The 19525-nt window shown below is 34.5% G+C and overlaps 1 protein-coding gene across 3 annotated transcripts in view; it reads left to right on the top strand.

Moving 5' to 3' along the window:
* Positions 1-19525, top strand: part of EML5 (EMAP like 5) — a 197919-nt gene that overhangs the window by 101417 nt on the left and 76977 nt on the right. For all 3 annotated transcript variants that reach the window (XM_044664992.1, XM_044664993.1, XM_044664994.1), the window contains exons 18-21: positions 350-552; positions 8783-8894; positions 10967-11094; positions 13916-14057. In XM_044664992.1, the coding sequence (XP_044520927.1) occupies positions 350-552; positions 8783-8894; positions 10967-11094; positions 13916-14057 (585 nt within the window). The remainder of the gene's footprint in view (positions 1-349; positions 553-8782; positions 8895-10966; positions 11095-13915; positions 14058-19525) is intronic.

The following is a 19525-nucleotide window of genomic DNA, read 5'->3' as shown; positions in this document are numbered from 1 at the left end:
TTCATAGATAGATTTACAGCTACATTATTAGTGAAAAGTGGATTTGGAATTTGTGGAACCTTTTTTGTTCCCAGCTTGCATTCTAGCTGTGTGACAGTGGACAAGTCACTTCATTATTCTATCATTTTCGTCCTCTGTAAAATAGTATTAATACTTGTATTACCTACCTCATAGAGGTAAAGCACTTTGTAAAGCATTAAGTGAAATTAAAATGTTAGTTTTTGTTAATTGACTTTTAATACTTCCTAGTGTCTTTAGAGTTTTTTGGGTAGAGGGAACGAAATTATGGTTATTTCTAATTTTATATATTTTTAAAGTGGTAATAATATAACTTTGAATTTTATAATAGGAGGAGGATTGATTGGGAGAAAAGGCTACATAGGTCCCTTGGGGAAAGGTGACACAATGATGTGTGCAGTGTATGGCTGGACTGAAGAGATGGCATTTTCTGGAACTTCAACAGGAGATGTGTGCATCTGGAAAGACATTTTTCTCATAAAGACTGTCAAAGCACATGATGGACCAGTATTCAGTATGCATGCTCTAGAAAAGGTAAGTAAATTGTCCTTTAGAAGATATATAATTTGATTTCCCTAATAATGTATAGTGAGTGATTCTGTAAATAAATGAGCAACTCCTTTGCTCTGGCACTGCCACTCAGTACTAGTAACCAACCTGGAAGCTAGAGAGTTAGGCAAAAATATGTGGATTCTTGGCAGCTTGTCCTGCCTTACTTCTCTCTGTTCTTCATGCTTTTTTGTACAATAAGAAATTAGGTAATTATAGAAAAGGATTTTATCATGTTATAAGGTAGTACTGGCACTTAAATGCTCATTCTCATTGATGAAGCCCATTTAGAAGAGAGATCATCATTACCCTTGGTAGTGCAATGGTGAGGCACCAGGGATGTTAATTATTATTAAAATATAACCCAAATGGTTTGTGGGTCCACACTGGGTTGAAGGAGAGACAGGACCAACCAGGATAGGGAGACCAGGGTTCACTGTTTTAACTGACACAGGAATGGCAGTTGTCCCAACGGTCACCCAGCTCACCCTAGGCCAGGGACTATGGAACCAGCAGGCAAAGGTAAAGTTTGTACAGTTTTAATTGGAGAAATAATGATGAAGGATGGAAATAAGGGAATTCTACACTTGAAAACCTAAGGACAAAATACAGGGGGCAGGGAAGGACTCTGGAGTCACAGGGAAGGCTTCTTCAAACCTGGTTCCAGCCAGGTTTGGTCAGCACAGCTAAAGGGCAATTAGGATCTCACGGTAATCCAAGGATGGTCACAGGATGCCAAGAGCCAACTCCACCAGGACAGGTGATCCAAGGTACCCAGGTAGGGAGAGTGAGTTTGAAATGCTGTCCACCAGATCCCAAACCACTTCCCCACTTGGAGCAGCTCTGCAGGTCTTGTCCACTTGCTGAAAGCTTTTACTTCTCAGGATCCCAGGGAATCAGGATGCAGTTTTTCCCTAATTCTAAGATCTCCCAGGGTTAGCAACAGTTATGTCCAACCACTAATGGAGTCTCTCTCAGAGCACAAGCCCACTTCCTGATCCTTCATTCCATCTTGGAATTCTCCAGCCCTTCCTGCTAGGTCCAACACTATTACTAAATTAATTGCTAAATAAATCCTCACAATAGTTTCTAGAGAATAAGCATAGATGATATCTTTCTCTCTCTCTCTCTCTCTCTATATATATATATATGCATATATATTTATTTATTTTATATTAACATATTTAATATGTTGTGTTACATATAATACATATATTTAAAATGCTCTTATAAATACCTATGCTATACTATTTTGAATCATTTGCCAGTAACCTTAATTCTATTTATATGATCAGCTTTTTCACTGATATCCCTCCATGTTATTATCCTACATTCCTTATCTACTATCTAGAAGTTATTGAACTTCTAGAAAGAAAACTTTCCACTTGACCAAGTTATAAAATTTCCAAATTGGAGAGGACCTCAAAGGTATATATATATCTTTGATTAGGTATCTATTTTATAAAACTAAAAGCTAGTATTTCCTTGGGAGCTTTTGCTGAGAGGAAGCCATATACTTGGAAGTGAATTATTCTACCTTTGAATACCTATAATTTAGGGTTGGGCAGTAGTCTTTCTTTGTTTTGAGCCCATATCTGTGTCTCTGTGACTTCTAGTGCTCCCACTTCTGCCTTCTGTTACCAAGTAAATCAGATCTGGTCCATCTTCCACATGATAGATCTTTCAATATCTGAAGAACTACTATTCCCTAGTCCTCCCAGGTCTTCTCTCATGGTCTTTACCATCTTGACCATACTCATCTGGATATTTTCGTACTTACTAGTGTTTTCTTTAAATGAGTCTTCCAGAACTAAACATTGTATTTCAGCTATGGTCTAATCAGGGCCAGGGACATCTCTTTTCCTTCCACACACTAACTTCTCAATATAACATTAGCTTTCTTGGCTGCCATATTATACTGTTGATAAAATGTTTAGCTTCCTGTTCACTAAAACTCTTAATCTTTTTCAAACTTATGTCTAGCCATGACTACCCCTGTTATATTTCTGAATATGATTTTTCAAACTCATTTGTGACTACATTTATCTCTATCAAATCTTACTTTCCTTTCATCATGTCTGTTATTCAGTTTGTCTATCTTATTCTATCATTCTAGCTTTTCAAAATCCTTTTAAGTTATTCAGTTATCCAATGTCTTAGCTATCCCTCTCAGCTTTGAATCATCTGCAAATTTGATATGGATGTCGTTTCTGCCTTGAAGTGATGGGAGCAAAGGACAGATGCCATGTATACTCCATAGGAAATCTTCCAAAATGATATGTGTGTATGTATTCCCTTTAATTTCCTACTCATACACACACTGTATTAATGGCAGCATTAGTTACCTAGCAAGCATGTAGAGGGGGATGACTAAGGGGATGAGGAGTCTTGAATATGATGAATACGGATCATTTGAAAGAAATGAGGACATTTGGCCTAGATGGGAAAAGTGCATATTTTCTGTTTGAGTGAATGCCATGGGTAGGAAGGATTGGGCTTGTTCTGTTTGGCTCTACAAGACAGCTTGGAGCAATGGGCAGAAGTTGCAGAGAGACATATTTGAGCTTAAAGCAGAGAATAGCTTGTTGACAATTAGAGCTATTGAAGTGTGAAGTGCAATGAGTTGCCTTCAGAAGATATATTCCTATCATCTTCACGTCATCAAGTAGAGGCCAGATGCCTGCTTGTCAAAAATCTGAGTCTTCTTCAAACTCTAATATCCTGTGTAATTCATATGCTAATTCAGGAGTACAAATTATAACCTTTCTAGATTCACTTTTCTTTAGACTTAAAAAATTATTTAAGAAATATTACTACAGAAAATTTTCAAACAAAAATTTCCTTAAAGATTTATTTTCCTGGTGTTACTGAGATTATGTTGTTCTGATAAATTACATAGTAAAATACTGCTATCTGAAAACTGCTCTTGATGATGAGTCCACTATCAGATTAGTATTGTATATAAAAAGCAGCTAAGGAATTAAAATAAGATGGCTCGTAGCTTATTCTTTCTGCTTTAATTTCTCTTATGATGATTTAGGTTTTTTAAATATTAATTTAAGTTTTTTTATCAACAAAAAATATACATTTTCTCTCATCTACACCCACACTTTTTAAGAACGAGAGAAAAATAAAGCCTCTGTATCAAAATGTATAGTGAAACAGAACAAATTCTCCATTGCTCTTGCCAAAAAAAAAGGTCTCAGTCTGCCTTCTGAAACCATTACCTCTGTGTCAGGAGATAGATATAATTTTTATCATGATTCCTCTGGAAGTATAATTGGCCATTGCATTGATTACATTTCTAAAGTTCATCACAATTGTTTGTCTTTACATTGATGTCATTATTGTATGAATTGTTGTCCTATTTCTTACTCACTTCACTTTACTTCAGTTGTTGCAACTCTTTCCAGGTTTCTCTGACACCATCCCATTCAGCATTTTTCATAGCACAATAATATTCTATCACATTCATATCCCATAACTTGATCAGCCATTTCTTAATTTAATGGACACCTGCTCAGTTTTTATTCTTCACCACCACAAAAAAGCTGCTATATTTGTAAATATTGGTACCTTTATTTCAATTATCTCTTTGCAGAATAGATATAGTTGATATATATCCATAGTACACAGTTAAATAATTTTAAGGGTTTAGTTCCAAAAGGCTAGGCCATTTAACAGTTACATCAGCAGTGCAGTAATGTCCCTATTTTCCTGTAGCCCCTCTAGCATTTGTCATTCTTCTTTTTTTGGTCAACTTTACTGATCTGGCCTCCTAACTTTCTTGGATTCCCTTAAATCTCAGGTAAATTGCATTTACTACAAAAAACCTTTTGCCATCCCCTTAAATGTTTATGTTTTCCCTTTGGTAATTGTCTCTGATTTTTCTTGTTTGCATATTGTCATCTCCTTGAGAGGAAGGACTGTCTTTTACCTTTCTTTGTATCCCCAACATTTAGCACATTGCCTGGCACTTAGCAGGCAGGCACTTAATAAATGATTATTGATTGGCTCCATGTTACATTAATTTATATTTCTCTAATTAATGATAATTTAGAGTGCTTGTTCATATCGATATGAATATCAACAGCTTGAAATTCTTTCTCTGAAAAGTGCCTGTCCATATTATTCAACAATTTATCAATTCAGGAATGGTTCTTATTCTTATAAATTTGATTAGTTCCCTATATAGCCTTGAAATGAGGCCATTGTCAGAGAAGCTTGCTGCAAAGATTTTTTTTCCTGCTTTTCTTCTAATTTTAGTCATAGTAGTTTTGTTTGCACAAAAACTTTTTGTTTGTATGTTATCAGAATTGTCTGTTTTACTGCCTATGATATTCCTCTTTTCTTATTTGGTAATGAACTTCTTTATTCTTCTAATTTGTTTAAGATGTCAGCCTTTATTCATGTTTGGAGCTTATCTTGGTGTGTGGTTTGAAATGTTCGTCTACTACTAGGCTACTGTGCTCATTTGCTTCTGTATATTGTTTCAAATGTGTTCTATTGATAAATTAATACCTGTATTTATCATGTAGTGCCATATTGGTTATTTTTAAAATTTTTTTATTTTTAAAATATTTTTCCATGTTCTTTTCTTTCCCTCCCCTCTGGCCTCCCCCATCCTGGATCCAATAAGTACTTTCCTGGGTTATATAAATGTTATCACTTATTCCTATTTCCATATTATTCATTTTTGCAATAGAGCAATCTTTTAAAACCAAAATCTCAAATCATATATCCTTTATGGATAAGTCATTTGTTTTTCTTCTGTGTTTTTATTCCTACAGTTTTTTCTCTTGATGTAGATAGTGTAAAAAATGGTGGGGCACCAGGGATGTAAAATGTGACCTAATGGTTTGTGGGTACACACACTGGGTTGAAGGACCAACCAGGATAGGGAGACCAGAGTTCACTGCCAAGCTGCTGTTAACTGTCAGAATGGCAGTTGGCCCAGCTCACTCAGCTCACCCCTAGGCCAGGGTCTTTGGAACTAGCAGGCAAGGTAAAGGTTTTTAACAGTTTATTGTGATTAACTAAATAAAGGTGGGATAGGGAATTCTGCACTTAAAACCCTAAAGGGCAAATCACAGGGGCAAGGGGAGGACTTGTCTACTCTAATTCTAGTTGACCTAGGCCAGGCAGGGCTCAAAGGAGCAGTTCTGGAGTCAGTGGGAAGGCTGCTTCAAACCTGGTTCCAGCCAGGTTTGACCAGCACAGTTTTTAAAGGGCCTGAGGTTGACTTTGAGGGTTCTCATGGTAATCCAAAGATGATCGCAGGATGCCAAAAGCCAAGGTGGTCCAAGGTACCCAAGTAGAGAGAGTGTGCTTGAGATGTCCACCAGATCCCAAACCCCTCCTCCACTTGGTGCAGCTCTGCAGGTCTTGTCCACTTGCGGAAAGCCACCACCAATCAGGATCCCAGGGAATCAGGATGCAGGGTTTCCTTAACTCTGAGATCTCCCAGGGCTAGCAACAGAGCACAAGCCCTACTTCCTGCTCCTTCATTCCATCTTGGAATCCTCTAGCCCTTCCTGCTAGGTCCAACACTATTACTAACTAATCTTCCTCACAACTATAGTATTCTTTCTCATAAGTCCCTTGGGATTGTCCTGTATTGTTCCAAAATGTTTCATTTTCTGTGTATAATCTTCTCTTGGATCTGCTTATTTCACTCTGCATCAATTCCTGGAAATTCTTCCAGTTTATATAGAAATCCTCTGCTTCTTTATTCCTTACAGCATTCCTTATCACCATCAAGTACCACAAATTGTTTAGCCATTCCCCAGAGAGACACCACTTCATTTTCCAATTTTTTCCACCACAAAGAACACAGCTATGAAATTTTTTGTACATTTTTCATCATTATCTCTTTAGGGTACAAAATCATTAGTGGTGTTGCTGGATCAAAGGGTATTCATTCTTTTAAAGTCCTTTGGGCATAGTTCCAAATTGCCTTCCAGAATGGTTGGATCAATTCACAACTCCACCAGCAATGCATTAATGTTCCAATTTTGCCACAATCCCTCCAACAGTTATCATTTTCCTTTACTGTCATATTGGCCAATCTGCTAGGTGTGAGGTGGTACCTGAGCATTTTTTGATTTGCATTTCTTTAATTATGAGAGATTTAGAACACTTTTTCATATGCTTATTGATAGTTTTGATTTCTTTATCTGAAAACTGCCTATTCATGTCCCTTGACCATTTGTCAGTTGGAAAATGGCTTGATTTTTTGTACAATTGACTTAGCTTCTTATAAATTTGAGAAATGAGACCTTTGTCAGAGGTTTCTGTTATAAAATCTTTTTCCTCAACTTGTTGCTTCCCTTCTAATTTTGGTTGCATTAGTTTTGTTTGTACAAAACATTTTTAATTCAATGTAATCAAAATTATTCATTTTACATTTTGTAATGTCCTTTAACTCTTACTTGGTCTTAAATTCTTTCCTTTCCCATAGATCTGACAGGTATACTATTCTGTGTCACCTAACTTATAATTTTCCTCTTTATATTTAAGTCATTTACCTATTCTGAATTTATCTTGGTTTAGGGTATGAGATGTTAATTTAAGCCTAATCTCTCATATTGGTTTTTTAATTTTTTAAATTAATTTTTTTGTTGGCTACATCCAAATTCTCAGGTATCTACGTCCTTCTCCTTTTCATACCAGAAAAGGCATCACTTCACACACAAAAAAAATGTATCCATAAACTATGTCTACTTTGTGTCTGTTTATCATTTTCTCTGGAGGTAGTCATTCACAAGTTATTCTTCAAATGTTACTTCTATAGTTATACATAATGTTATCTTGGCTCTACTTATTTTACTTTTCATTATTTCATGTAGGTCTTTTCATTTTTTTATTAACCTGCTCATCATAATGATGATTACCGCTTTGTAGTATAGATTGATATCTGGTACTGCTAGGTCTCCTTTTATGCCTTGAAGTTCTAAAGCTTTTGTTCTTCTAAATTAATTTTGCTGTATTTTTTTAGCTCTATAACATAATCCTTTGGTGGTTTGATTGTTATGCTATTGAATAAGTAAATTAATTTATGTAGTTTTGTTGTTTTATTGTATTTGCTTACCATAAGCAATCAATTCTTCTCCAGTTATATAGATCTTACTTTATTAATATAATAAATTGTTTGTAGTTGTATTCATATATTTCCTGTGTCTGTCTTGGCAAGTAGACTCCCAAGTAGTTGTTTTAAAATTTGATTCTTTTTATTTTTCTTTCCTACTCATTGAAGAGAAGAAGACAATGCTTGAGCATCTGTGTTGATTGAACTCTACTTCCAGCTGTGGTCAAAGTTTAGTTATCATAAGCAGAATAAACCCTTGATAGTTTCTTAATAGCTAAAAGATCTTCCTTGAATCTCTCAGGAAGTAAAGTATTTTCTAGACTATGTATATGAAAGATGAAAGGCAACTGGGCCCCTCACCAATTTAATTTAGTTAATTATCTCTTAAATCCTATTCTTATTTCTCATTATGTGTGGAATTTTTTAAGACTATATCAGTGAAACAAAAGTCCTGGTACATTCTGTCAAGTGTCAAGTAAAGTCTTAGTGATAGATTTCATACTTGTTATGTGACAGAATAGCCTAAGGTCAAAAGTTTGTCACTTAGTTGGCACAAGGTGATGAATTTTTCAACCATAGAAACTATCTTATTTTCCAAGTTACTGAAGGTATGTGATTGATCTTTATTAGTGGAGGAAGATAGAACCAGGCAAAGGAAATCATGGACCTTTGAAATACATACTTCATATTATTTATCACATACTTAGGATTGTAGAACTCTGCTGCTTCTGAATTAGTAGACTGTGCCTTCTGTTTGATACACAACTAACTATAACATCTCTAGAACATTAGCTTCCTCTGCTTTATTTTATATATTACATTTTTATTTATATGGTGTTTCTTATGTACTTTTCATATTTAAACAGGATAGTTTTTTTTAACATATTTGTGCATTTCTATAGGTTGTATAGATAGGTTGTAAGCAACAATAGGTTGTAAAACTAATTTGTTCAATAATATTAAGCATATGAGTAAGATATTGTCCTATGTCCCAGGGTAGATGAGATGAATGAAACAAGTTTTTGGTCTCAGGAAGATTACAATCTAATAAAGAAGATTAGAATTATACACAGATACTGACATGTGCTTCAAAAACTCATGCAACTTATACCTTTGATTTTTTTACAGGGCTTTGTAACTGGAGGAAAGGATGGAGTAGTGGCCCTCTGGGATGATTCCTTTGAAAGGTGCCTCAAAACCTATGCCATCAAAAGAGCTTCTTTAGCTCCAGGGTCTAAAGGTGACCTATTGTAGTTATTAATGGTTTATTTATTTACTAAATCAAGTGCCAAATAATATTAGTACAGTATGCTGTTTGCTGTTTGACCACAGATGTTATTTTTTTCCTCTTAAAAGAAACAGGGGTCAGGCAGCTGGGTGGCTCAGTGGATTGAGAGTCAGACTCAGAGAAGGGAGGTCCTGGGTTCAAATATGACCTCAAACACTTCCTTGTTGTGTGACCTTGGGCAAGTCACTTAACCCCTATTGCCTAGCCCTTACAATTCTTCCGCCTTAGAGCCAATACTCAGATTGATTCTAAGATGGAAGGTAAGAGTTTAAAAAGAGAGAGAGAGAGAGAGAGAGAGAGAGAGAGAGAGAGAGAGAGAGAGAGAGAGAACATGGAGACTTTAAGTTCATTGTGATCTTATATTAAAATACTACATAGAGTTATTTAAAGAATGACATGTATTAATTCATTGTTTTAACATAGTACATTTAATTCATTACAGAAGTTAATTTAAATTTTTTTCTGGTCTTTTAAGGAGTAGTAGTCACTTTTACACCTCCATCCCATACTTAATGGTTTGATTGCCTGATTGATATTTCTGTATGAATCTAATCTTTCAGAGAATATAAATTAAAGTGAACAAACTTTAATTATAGAAGCATAACAGAATTTCAGTGTCAAAGACCTAAAAAGCCAGAATATTCACATATAACTCTGATTGTTAGAAAGATTTTTCAGACATCAGACCTGACTGTATTATGGAATAAGAGAAATAGAGTCAAAGTTGACATTCAGGTTTTCAGTCTGAGTAACTACAAAGCTCATAGTGCTGTCAAGAGAAGGAGAACATAGTGGGGAGAGCAAAGGAGTGACATGGAGTATGGTCATTTAGATTTTAAGACATTAAATCTGAGTTGCAAGTGGGATATTCAGGTGGAAATATATAGCAAAAAATGTTGGAAATACAGATATGGAATTCTGAAGAGAAATTAGGGTGAAAACATTGAAATTTGGACTTCTCTTCAAGGACTAAAGCTTTGGGAATAGATAAGATTATAAGTCTTAAAGCTTAGAAGAGATCTCAAATGCCATCTAGACTAGAGATGTCAAACTTATTGCCTATGGAGTATCATGATGTTACTAAAGGCATCCCTTTCTATTTGAAGTTAGTACCCCTGATCTAAGACTACATCCTACAAGAAGCATAAATCTTTTTAACAACATCAAGTAGGCATCTTCCTTTTTTGCCAAGTTTGGAGAGGAAAGACAAGGCCAAGGACAGAGCCTTGAAAATTGCCCAGGTTAACAAGTATAATGTGTAGTAAAATGTGGAATGAGGGAATTCAAAAATTATTAAAGAGTGTAATAATTGGGACAGCAAGGTGGCTAAGTGGATAGAGAGCTCGGCCTGGATTCAGGAAAACCTGGGTTCAAATGTGGCCTCAGACACTCCTAACTGTGTGACCCTGAGCAAGCCACTTAACCCTAATTACCTAGCCTTTACCAGTCTTCTGCCTTGGAACCAATACATGGTATTGATTCTAAGGTGGAAGGTAGGGGGTTTGGCCGGGGTGAGGGGGGGGCGGCGAAGGGGAGGGAGAAGGAAGAAAGATATCAGATTAGCTTCAGTTAATAAAAGGAATAGAAGGTGTGTTAGGATAAAGATAGAATTGATGAATAGATGTTAATAGTAACACAGTAGAAGGAATAGGCAGAGAAATATGAGGCCTAGTAATGGGGTAGGATTGGGATGAGTGGAGATGAATAAATGACTCTTGTGAAACTGGTGGACAATATCTTATGCATATAGTCCATCTGACTAGAATAGAAAATTGTAATATAGAAAATTCCATATAAGTAAAGATAAAAAAAGTTTCTTTTTAATTAAGCTAGTAGAGCTTTATTTCCAGATTAGAATTTATTTAGTGAAGGGAAATGTAGCAAATTTATTGGAATTTTTTAAATGGAGGAGAAAACTGCCTCATCACCTGTGATTGTCATGATTCAAAGTCATAATTGAAAGTTTTTTGATATTTTTTGGTAAAGTAACTTATTACTTAGAATTCTTCCACTTAACTTTTCAGGACTTCTTTTAGAAGACAACCCTTCTATACGTGCCATATCATTAGGACATGGTCATATTTTAGTAGGCACAAAGAATGGTGAAATACTGGAGGTAGATAAAAGTGGGCCTATTACTCTGCTGGTTCAGGTAATTTTAAATTTTAACATACTTTTTCATATTATTCCTTTGAATGGTTAATTTGATTTCTTAGAACTTGTGCTATGTAGGATGCTGAGAAAATGGCTCAGGAAATGAATGTTTCAGTTATTACAGCCACTCAGGTAACCGAAAAAAATGCTTATTTTTCTGTTGCCTTGTATATAGATTATACAATAACCAACTGAATTTATATTAATGATATACCTTGCCAGTTGATAATTTTATTGAAGTATTTATTATCACCAGAAAGGAAAGGTTTGAGAGGAAAAAGGAATTCACTTTATGTTCTTATTCCATGTGCTATTTAATATGTCCTAATTTTGTACCTGACTGTATTTTCTGAAACTATTTATACATGAAACTCATAACCTTAACATTTATTCACTATTTACTAGATTGTAAAACTCTATTAAAATATTCATCATACTTAAAATTAAGGAATATAAGTTTTCCAATTATATTTAGTACAAGAAACTATGGAAAGAACAGTAAATGAAGTAAATTGATCAATAAATTTTTTAAAAATCATTTATGTGATTGATTTTTTTTGAATGAGTCTTCTATATACCAGAGAACTCTTATGTCCCTTTTTTCCTCCTTAAAATGTTAACATGTTTCTTAGCACAAACTTATTCTTTTTCTCTTCCTTAATTTTTGTCATTGGTTATCATTGTGATGACTTACATATATCTAGTCCTTTATGATTAAAAAGAACTGTTACATACATGATAACACTCACTGAAATCTTGTGATGGACATAGTACAGATATTAGCACCTTCATGTTCATGATGGGGACCTGGACCTAGAGAAGTAAAATGACTTATCCGAAGTCATGCAGCAAGTTTGTCATAAAATTGAGACTTAAATAGGTCTTCTGATACCCATTTGAGAATTGTTTCCACTACACCAGACTATTTCCCTTGCCTACAGGAATTTTACATATTTTCTAGTTAACTTAGTTATTTTAATGCTACTCATATTGTCCTGTCATACCAAGGAGTTTTTTAAAACCAATAAAATATTACATTTTTTAAAACTGAAATCATTGGCATTATTGTATTTCACAACAAAGATAACATATTCTCTGTTCAAATAATTTGTGATCTTCAAGAAATATGAGATAATAATGACTGTTAGCATAAGCATTTTGCATATTATAATAATAACTAGCAGTTGTATAGCACTTTAAAGTCTACAATGTTCTTTACAAATATCTCTCTTGATCCTCACAATAATCCTACGAAATAGGACCTGTTATCATCCCCATTTTACAAATGGGACTAGGAGAGGTTATGTGATTTACCCAGGATTACATAGTTATTAAGGGAGTTAGGATTTGAATTCAGGTCTTGTTGACTAATTCTTGCTTGCACTCTAACCACTACATTACCTTGTACAGTTTAATTCATAAATATTACTTTCTGAAATGCATATACAGTGTCAACGGGAGTCTTTGAAGATGTACTACATTTTAATATTCATTTTTGTAAGTGAATAATCTTATAAAAACCAAAACCCTAAATCATCTGTTCAGATAAATAAGTGATAAACCATATGTTTTCATCTGCATTTATACTCCAAACCATTCTTTCTCTGAAGGTGGATAGGGTATTTAATAATGTGCTTTACCTGGTAATGTTTTATCTGTAAATTTTATGAGCATACTATCTTTTCACTTTATCCACATCATTGATAAAAATGTTAAATAGCACCTTACCAGAATAGACTGTCCCTAGACACTCTAAATAGAAAATTCAGTTCAACTTCACTTCAACTTGTTAAGATCTGGTCTTGAGATCTGGTCATTCATCAGTTTCATATCCAACCATCTATACTGTTTAAATGATGTTATATTTAAATGCTAAAGTATTACCAGATGTCTCATGAAGGACTATATATCTAAAAACTCCCAAGTTTCTATAGACACCAAGCACTATTTTTACCAAATTAGAAAATAGACATCACCAAATTGGTAATTAAGTGAAGCATTGTTTTATTAGTCACAGCTCCTTAATTATTAAGGAAAGATTGCAACCCACAGTGGTGCAAAAAAGTATCATATAAATAAAATTCCACATATTTTGAAGTTTTAAAACATAATTTAAAGCTTTTAATGTCAAATTATACTTGCATATCATGCCTTTTATTTGAAGCTAGAAAAACTTAAGGAATGTATATATTCCCATCCTTGTAAAGTTAAGTTTTTTCTCAAATATATATACTATACCTTTTCAAAAAGAGATAGGATTAAAAACATAAATGCTAGCAAGAAATATTTAAATCACATTTGGAAGAGTTTTCATTGTTTTCCAGCAATATTATAATTATCTACTAAACTTAAGGTATCACTAAACTAAAAGCATTTTGGACAGGAGGCCAAAGTATTATATTCATTAGATTCATACTGTCAGAGATAGCTATAACTCCTTTCCACACTTTCATGGAAATATCTAAAAGATTCTAGAAGTGTGAGGTGAGACAAGATATCGGAACATATTGACAGATATTTAGTTATTAAATGTATTTATGAAATATAAACTAGCTTTAATGTGAATTTGAGTTATCCTAATCGAAAAAATACTATATCTATATATATGTAATTTTGCAACATATATATGCTGCAAAATAAATTTTTTGTTTGATTTTATTATTTTCTTTAATTATTGGTGCAAGTAGGTACAAATAGTTGTGACTTGATTATAGTTCATTTTATGTATGAATATGTGTTTCCAATATCTTTTTGGTCCTTAAATTTGTAGTCTAAATTACAATGAAATAAATTAGAATTAATTTTTATGTTCTGAATAGGGTCACATGGAAGGAGACGTGTGGGGTTTAGCTACCCATCCTCATTTGCCCATTTGTGCAACTGTAAGTGATGATAAAACTTTAAGAATATGGGATCTATCTCCTAGCCACTGTATGTTAGCTGTCCGGAAACTGAAGAAGGGTAAGGGAGTTGTTCAATGTAATCACTGTCATAGTCTCATAGTGGTAAAAGGCCTTAGAGGTCAAATGGTGCCTCACTAAAAATCCCCCCTACCACGTATCCAAAAAGTGATCATCCAGCTTTTCCCTTTAAAACTGCAGGTGACAGAAAATCTACTCCTTCACAAAGCAGCCTATTCCACTTTATGTATATGCCTATTGTTGGGAAGATTTTCCGTCTAACAATCTAAAATCTTCCTCCCTACAACTTCTATCTATTTCTTTTCATTCTTGCCCTCTAGACACTCTACATTTCATCAATGCCCTTAATAAAATTAAACACAAATACCCTAAAAAATATAGTGGGACTGTTACTTCCCATCTGCTGAAAACTATAATTCTTTTAGTATACAGTTGTATGTGATTGCTTTTGCTTTGTTTCTTGCCATTTATCACTCTTAATACATATTGAGCTTGCAGTTCACTAAAAGCCCCATCTCCTTTCCAGATGAAATACTTTTTAGCCATACTTCTTCCATCTTGTACTTGTGAAAGATTTTTTTAAACTCAGGTATTAAAGACATCATTTATCTCTGTTAAATTTTTTACCGTTAGATTCAGCTTACTGTTCTGGTTTATCAAGATCTTTTTTGGATCCTGAATTTCTAATCCAATTTTGACTTCTTTCTCACAGGTTTGTTATCTGCAAAGTTTATGAACATACTATCTTTTCATTTCCTCCAAGTCATTGATAAAATTGTTAAACAACATAGGGCCAAAGTAGACTGGCCCCCAGACACTACATCAGCTTGTTTATAGCTGCTCTCGAGATCTGGTCATTCCTCAGTTCCAATTACTTCCCAATTTAATTCATAACAACCTGTTTACCTCATATCTTTGTTTTGTCCACAAGAATAATATTAGAATCTTTTGTCAACTGCTTTTCTGAAATCCTGTAAACTTACAGTTTTTTACAATCTATCCATTTAGTAACTGTGAGAAAGAAAAGAAAAGGAAAATAAAAGAATGTCAGTTACGAGGCATGAGCTGTTCTCAATGAAAGTGTACTGCCTATGTAGAATCACCACTTCCTTTTCTACTGTTCTCTAACATCCATCTCCTTATTAACATACTCTAGAATTTTGCTGGGAGTCAGCCATCAAGCCAGTAACCTATTGCTTTTAGAACGTATTCATTTTCCTCTTTTGAATATCAAGGTGTCTATCCTTTCTTCTCTATAATGTTTTGTAAAATACTCTGTATTCTAAAAACTTGTTTTCCTTGGTTGATATCTCCATATTTCTCTATGTGGCAAGGACACAAAATATTTATTAGATGTCATTTTTGTGGCAGTTGTTTTATATTGATAACACTTCTAAATAATCAGACTCGATTTCTTTGCTTTTTTCAGTCAATAGCACCTTTGAATGGGTTAGTCTGCAGCTATACATTTACAAAGTGTCTTATCTTTTGTTATTGATTTTTTAACTTTGTTCTAAACAGTCAGTAGTCTGACTACACAGAAACTGAGAATTCCTCTACCAGTAACAAAGCTATAGCTTCTAATATTCTGTCTATTTCTTTTCCCCTTGTGTTGAACACTTGCTTTGCCTCACACCTTCCAAGTCTGTTCTTTAAAAAAAAAGAAGATGGCAATAGTCCCACCAACTCCATCTACCATTTCTCTTTCTTTGGTTTTCAGTGTTACCTGAGGTCAACCATGAATTCCAGGGGAAGGGAGAAGGCAGGAAGGGGACTGCTATGAGATGATGGAGAGGGCTGGCATATAGTTCAAATCAAGGATATGCAGTGGAAGAGCATTTGGGCAGAGTGGAACAAAGGCTTAGAGTTTAGATAAAAAACAGTTCCTTCCTTCAAGAAGATAGTCTCAAAAGGTAGTAAGACAGCAACACAAGTAGCTATGATGCAAAATGTCAAATAATTGTATTAGTTTTGCAGTACAAATTGAATGTCAATTGCAGTGACATATCTATTTACCAGTCTTTAAAATGACCATTTTCTGGTACTGTCATCCCTTTGGGAGCTACATTTCCACTGGTTTTATGGTCATTGGGTTGTTCTCTGCAAACATCTGCTGGGCTTCATCTATCTAATCTTTTAGGGCCAGCTGTCATTCTCTATCATCATCTGCTGGGATTAAATTGCTACTGAAAAGAAAAGCTATAACTCTTAATGCATTGCTGAGATCTGTAAGCCACCACACCCAGGCAGGTAGTATCTAGTTGTAGCTAAAACAGAGATTCTTAGCCTTTTTAGGTTATGGATCTGTTACAGTCTGATGAAACCTATGGAACTCTTCAGAATGATATTTTAAATCTACTAAAAAATGCAAATGAAGGGCAGCTGGGTAGCTCAGTGGAGTGAGAGTCAGGCCTAGAGACAGGAGGTCCTAGGTTCAAACCCGGCCTCAGCCACCAGCTGTGTGACCCTGGACAAGTCACTTGACCCCCATTGCCCACCCTTACCAATCTTCCATCTATAAGACAATACACCGAAGTACAAGGGTTTAAAAAAATGCAAATGAAATAAATTATATCCAAGCACAGTTAACAAAATACTAAAAAAAAAAAAACATCTAGTGGAACTCCTCCCACAGAATCCTTAAGAGTCTGTGGTCCCAAGGTTAAGTTGTTTTAACTGCTTACATCTGTTGTTTTGAAGTCTATAATTACAAGGAATTACATTTAGGAAATTCCTTATGACTCTTTTAAGTTCCTAGTAGAGAATCCTGTGTGTCCTCAACACCTATTTTGGGAATTCTGTTTTTAAAAACTGCAAGAAATATAGAGAAACTGGCACACTGAAATCCTTCCAGTTTTCTTTCTGACCAATTTGCCTGCAAAGTAAGGGACCAAAAAAAAGCCAGAACTCTACCTTCCAGTTCACATTCATAGAAACATAGAAATAAAACAGAATATGGTCTCAAGGGTCACCTAGTCTACCCTCCTTACTTTACTAATAAAGAAACTAAAGCACAGAGAAATTAACCAATGTCACACAGATGGCAGATGGCAGAGCTGGAATTTAAACCTAGTAGGCTTTCTATTCTAAGGTATTACCTCTCATTCCTGCCTTAATTATCAAGATTATCAGCCATAACAAGACCTTAATGTTCCTTTTTTTCCATTGACTTCCAGCCAGCATAGAGGTACTGCCTCTCTAAAATGCTCCACTTTGGCTACCAAGGCCTTTCCTTCCTCTCTTTATTGTTCCTCTAGTCGCATTGAACTTAAACTTTGCTTCCTAGCTTCTGAATCATTTCCATTTTCCTTGGATATCTTCTCTTATTCAGACTTAATATACTTTATGCGCCTTCCTACCCAGTCTTGACCTCATGATTATCTACTGTGATTATTCACTGTAGGGTGATGACTGATGATTCATCTCTATGACTTTCTGCCATTCTCTGCCTACTAATCTTCAACCAGAGGTGACTTCTGTCATCTAGTTTTTCAGCTTTTGTTCTAGACTGCTAAAAAAATCTAGAATGTTTAAAAACTGATTTAATATAAATTTATGCTTCATAAACAGAAATGCATCATTGGTGCTCTTAGACAGTTCTATGATACTTGTCAGTTCTACTATTAAAAATATCTTAAGGCAGCTAGGTGGTGCATGGGATAGAGCACTGAGCCTAGTATTGAGAAGACCTTAGTTCAGATCCAGAAGTCACTTAAGTGCTGTTTAACTCAGTTTCCTCAACTATGAAATGTAGATAATAACGTCATTTATCTTTCAGGGTTGTTGTGAATTATCAAGTGAGATGTTTGTAAAGTGTTGAACACAATTCCTAGTACATAGTACATAGTATGCTCTATATAAATGCTTATTTCCTTTTATCCTTTACCAATATTTTGATATTTTTATCTTATTGTCCATAGTGACTCTTCTCCCATCTTCTTCTTCTTTTTTTTTAATTTTAAACCCTTAACTTCTGTGTATTGACTTATAGGTGGAAGAGTGGTAAGGGTAGGCAATGGGGGTCAAGTGACTTGCCCAGGGTCACACAGCTGGGAAGTGTCTGAGGCAGGATTTGAACCTAGGACCTCCTGTCTCTAGGCCTGGCTCTCAATCCACTGAGCTACCCAGCTGCCCCCCATCTTATTCTTAATACTTTCTTCTCTTAGTTTTCATGATACTGCATTCCCCTGGTTCCTACTCTGCCATATTTGTCTTCAGTATTTCCTTTATTGATTCCTGTTCTTCTTCCCACCACTCTATGAATATATTCAGGTTCCTTAAAGGTCTTAACCTTAGGTTTCTTCTTCCTCTGTCTTCTTTCTTGATGCTCTATCCATTTCACTTGCTATAGCTGCCATCTTTTGGTACCTAGCCTTAACAATCATCCACTCTTGACTTTCATTTTAATCATTTCCAAGACATTTGCACATAGTTATTTTTTGAGTACTACAAATTCCTCTTTTCAAAAACTAAAATTATCAACTTTTCCCAAAAACATGCTTTTCTGATTTTCTGCCTCATTTATTTTAATCATACTACTTTTCTTCTCTTCACCAATACTGGAAACCTTGATAATCTTTTGACTTTTATCCTTAGCCCTAGTTTCTCATTAGGTACCATGTGTGTTTTCTATACTCTTTCTTATTATCTAGCTCTTCCTTTCCATTTCCCCTGCATAGTATTACCTTTTCATCAATTGCTTCATATGAGTTAAATTCCTGCATGAAATAATAATATTTTGTGTTGATGAATATTCATCATTTTCAATTTTTTCAGCATCAGTAGCTTGTTTGAATAATTCATATGGGATCTATTTTAATCACATCAAAAGTTTTCTTGTCTTTATTTTTCTAACTTGGTGTTGAATTTGGTCTCTGCACTAACAAATCAATGATTTGACTACATACTGTTTATTCAGAAATTATTTTCATAACTAATAGTTTCATTATATGAGATTAATCTGTGCTGTCTGTGTACAGCTCCCAACATTCTTTTTGAAGAACTTTTCACAATATATAGATAAAAAATTTCTTTGCAGTCTGCTGGTCCCTTTTACTTCTTGATTGAGCCATGTTTTCTAACATATTTTTCAATCTTCTCATGAAGCTCACTTTTTAAAATTGAAGTCACTGAATATCAAAGCATACACTGATTTAACTTGGATGATCTTAACCAGATCTTGATATTTATCAGTATATGTTGGTACATAAGATTAATTTATCATCTTAGTGATCTTTCTCTTTATGAACATATAAAAGAACAGTGACTAATTATTCCATGAAATTTCCTTTTGTCTTTTGACACATGATAAAATCTGCTGACTCCTTTTTTTGCTTCTCCAAAGAGAATCTGTAAGCCAGCCTTCTATTTAACAATAATTTCCATTATCTTTTGTTTTACACCAATGTCAGCATTTAGAATATCAACTCACTGGTCATTTGACAATGATTTGCATTCAGTACACCAAATAAGTTAACTTTTATAAAATATTGTCTAAAAATGTATCAG

Source organism: Gracilinanus agilis, chromosome 2 (genome assembly GCF_016433145.1).
Source record: "Gracilinanus agilis isolate LMUSP501 chromosome 2, AgileGrace, whole genome shotgun sequence".
NCBI classification, from domain to species: Eukaryota; Metazoa; Chordata; class Mammalia; order Didelphimorphia; family Didelphidae; genus Gracilinanus; species Gracilinanus agilis.
Note: the sequence above shows the minus strand (reverse complement) of the source record. Positions and strands in the feature narration are given on the sequence as shown.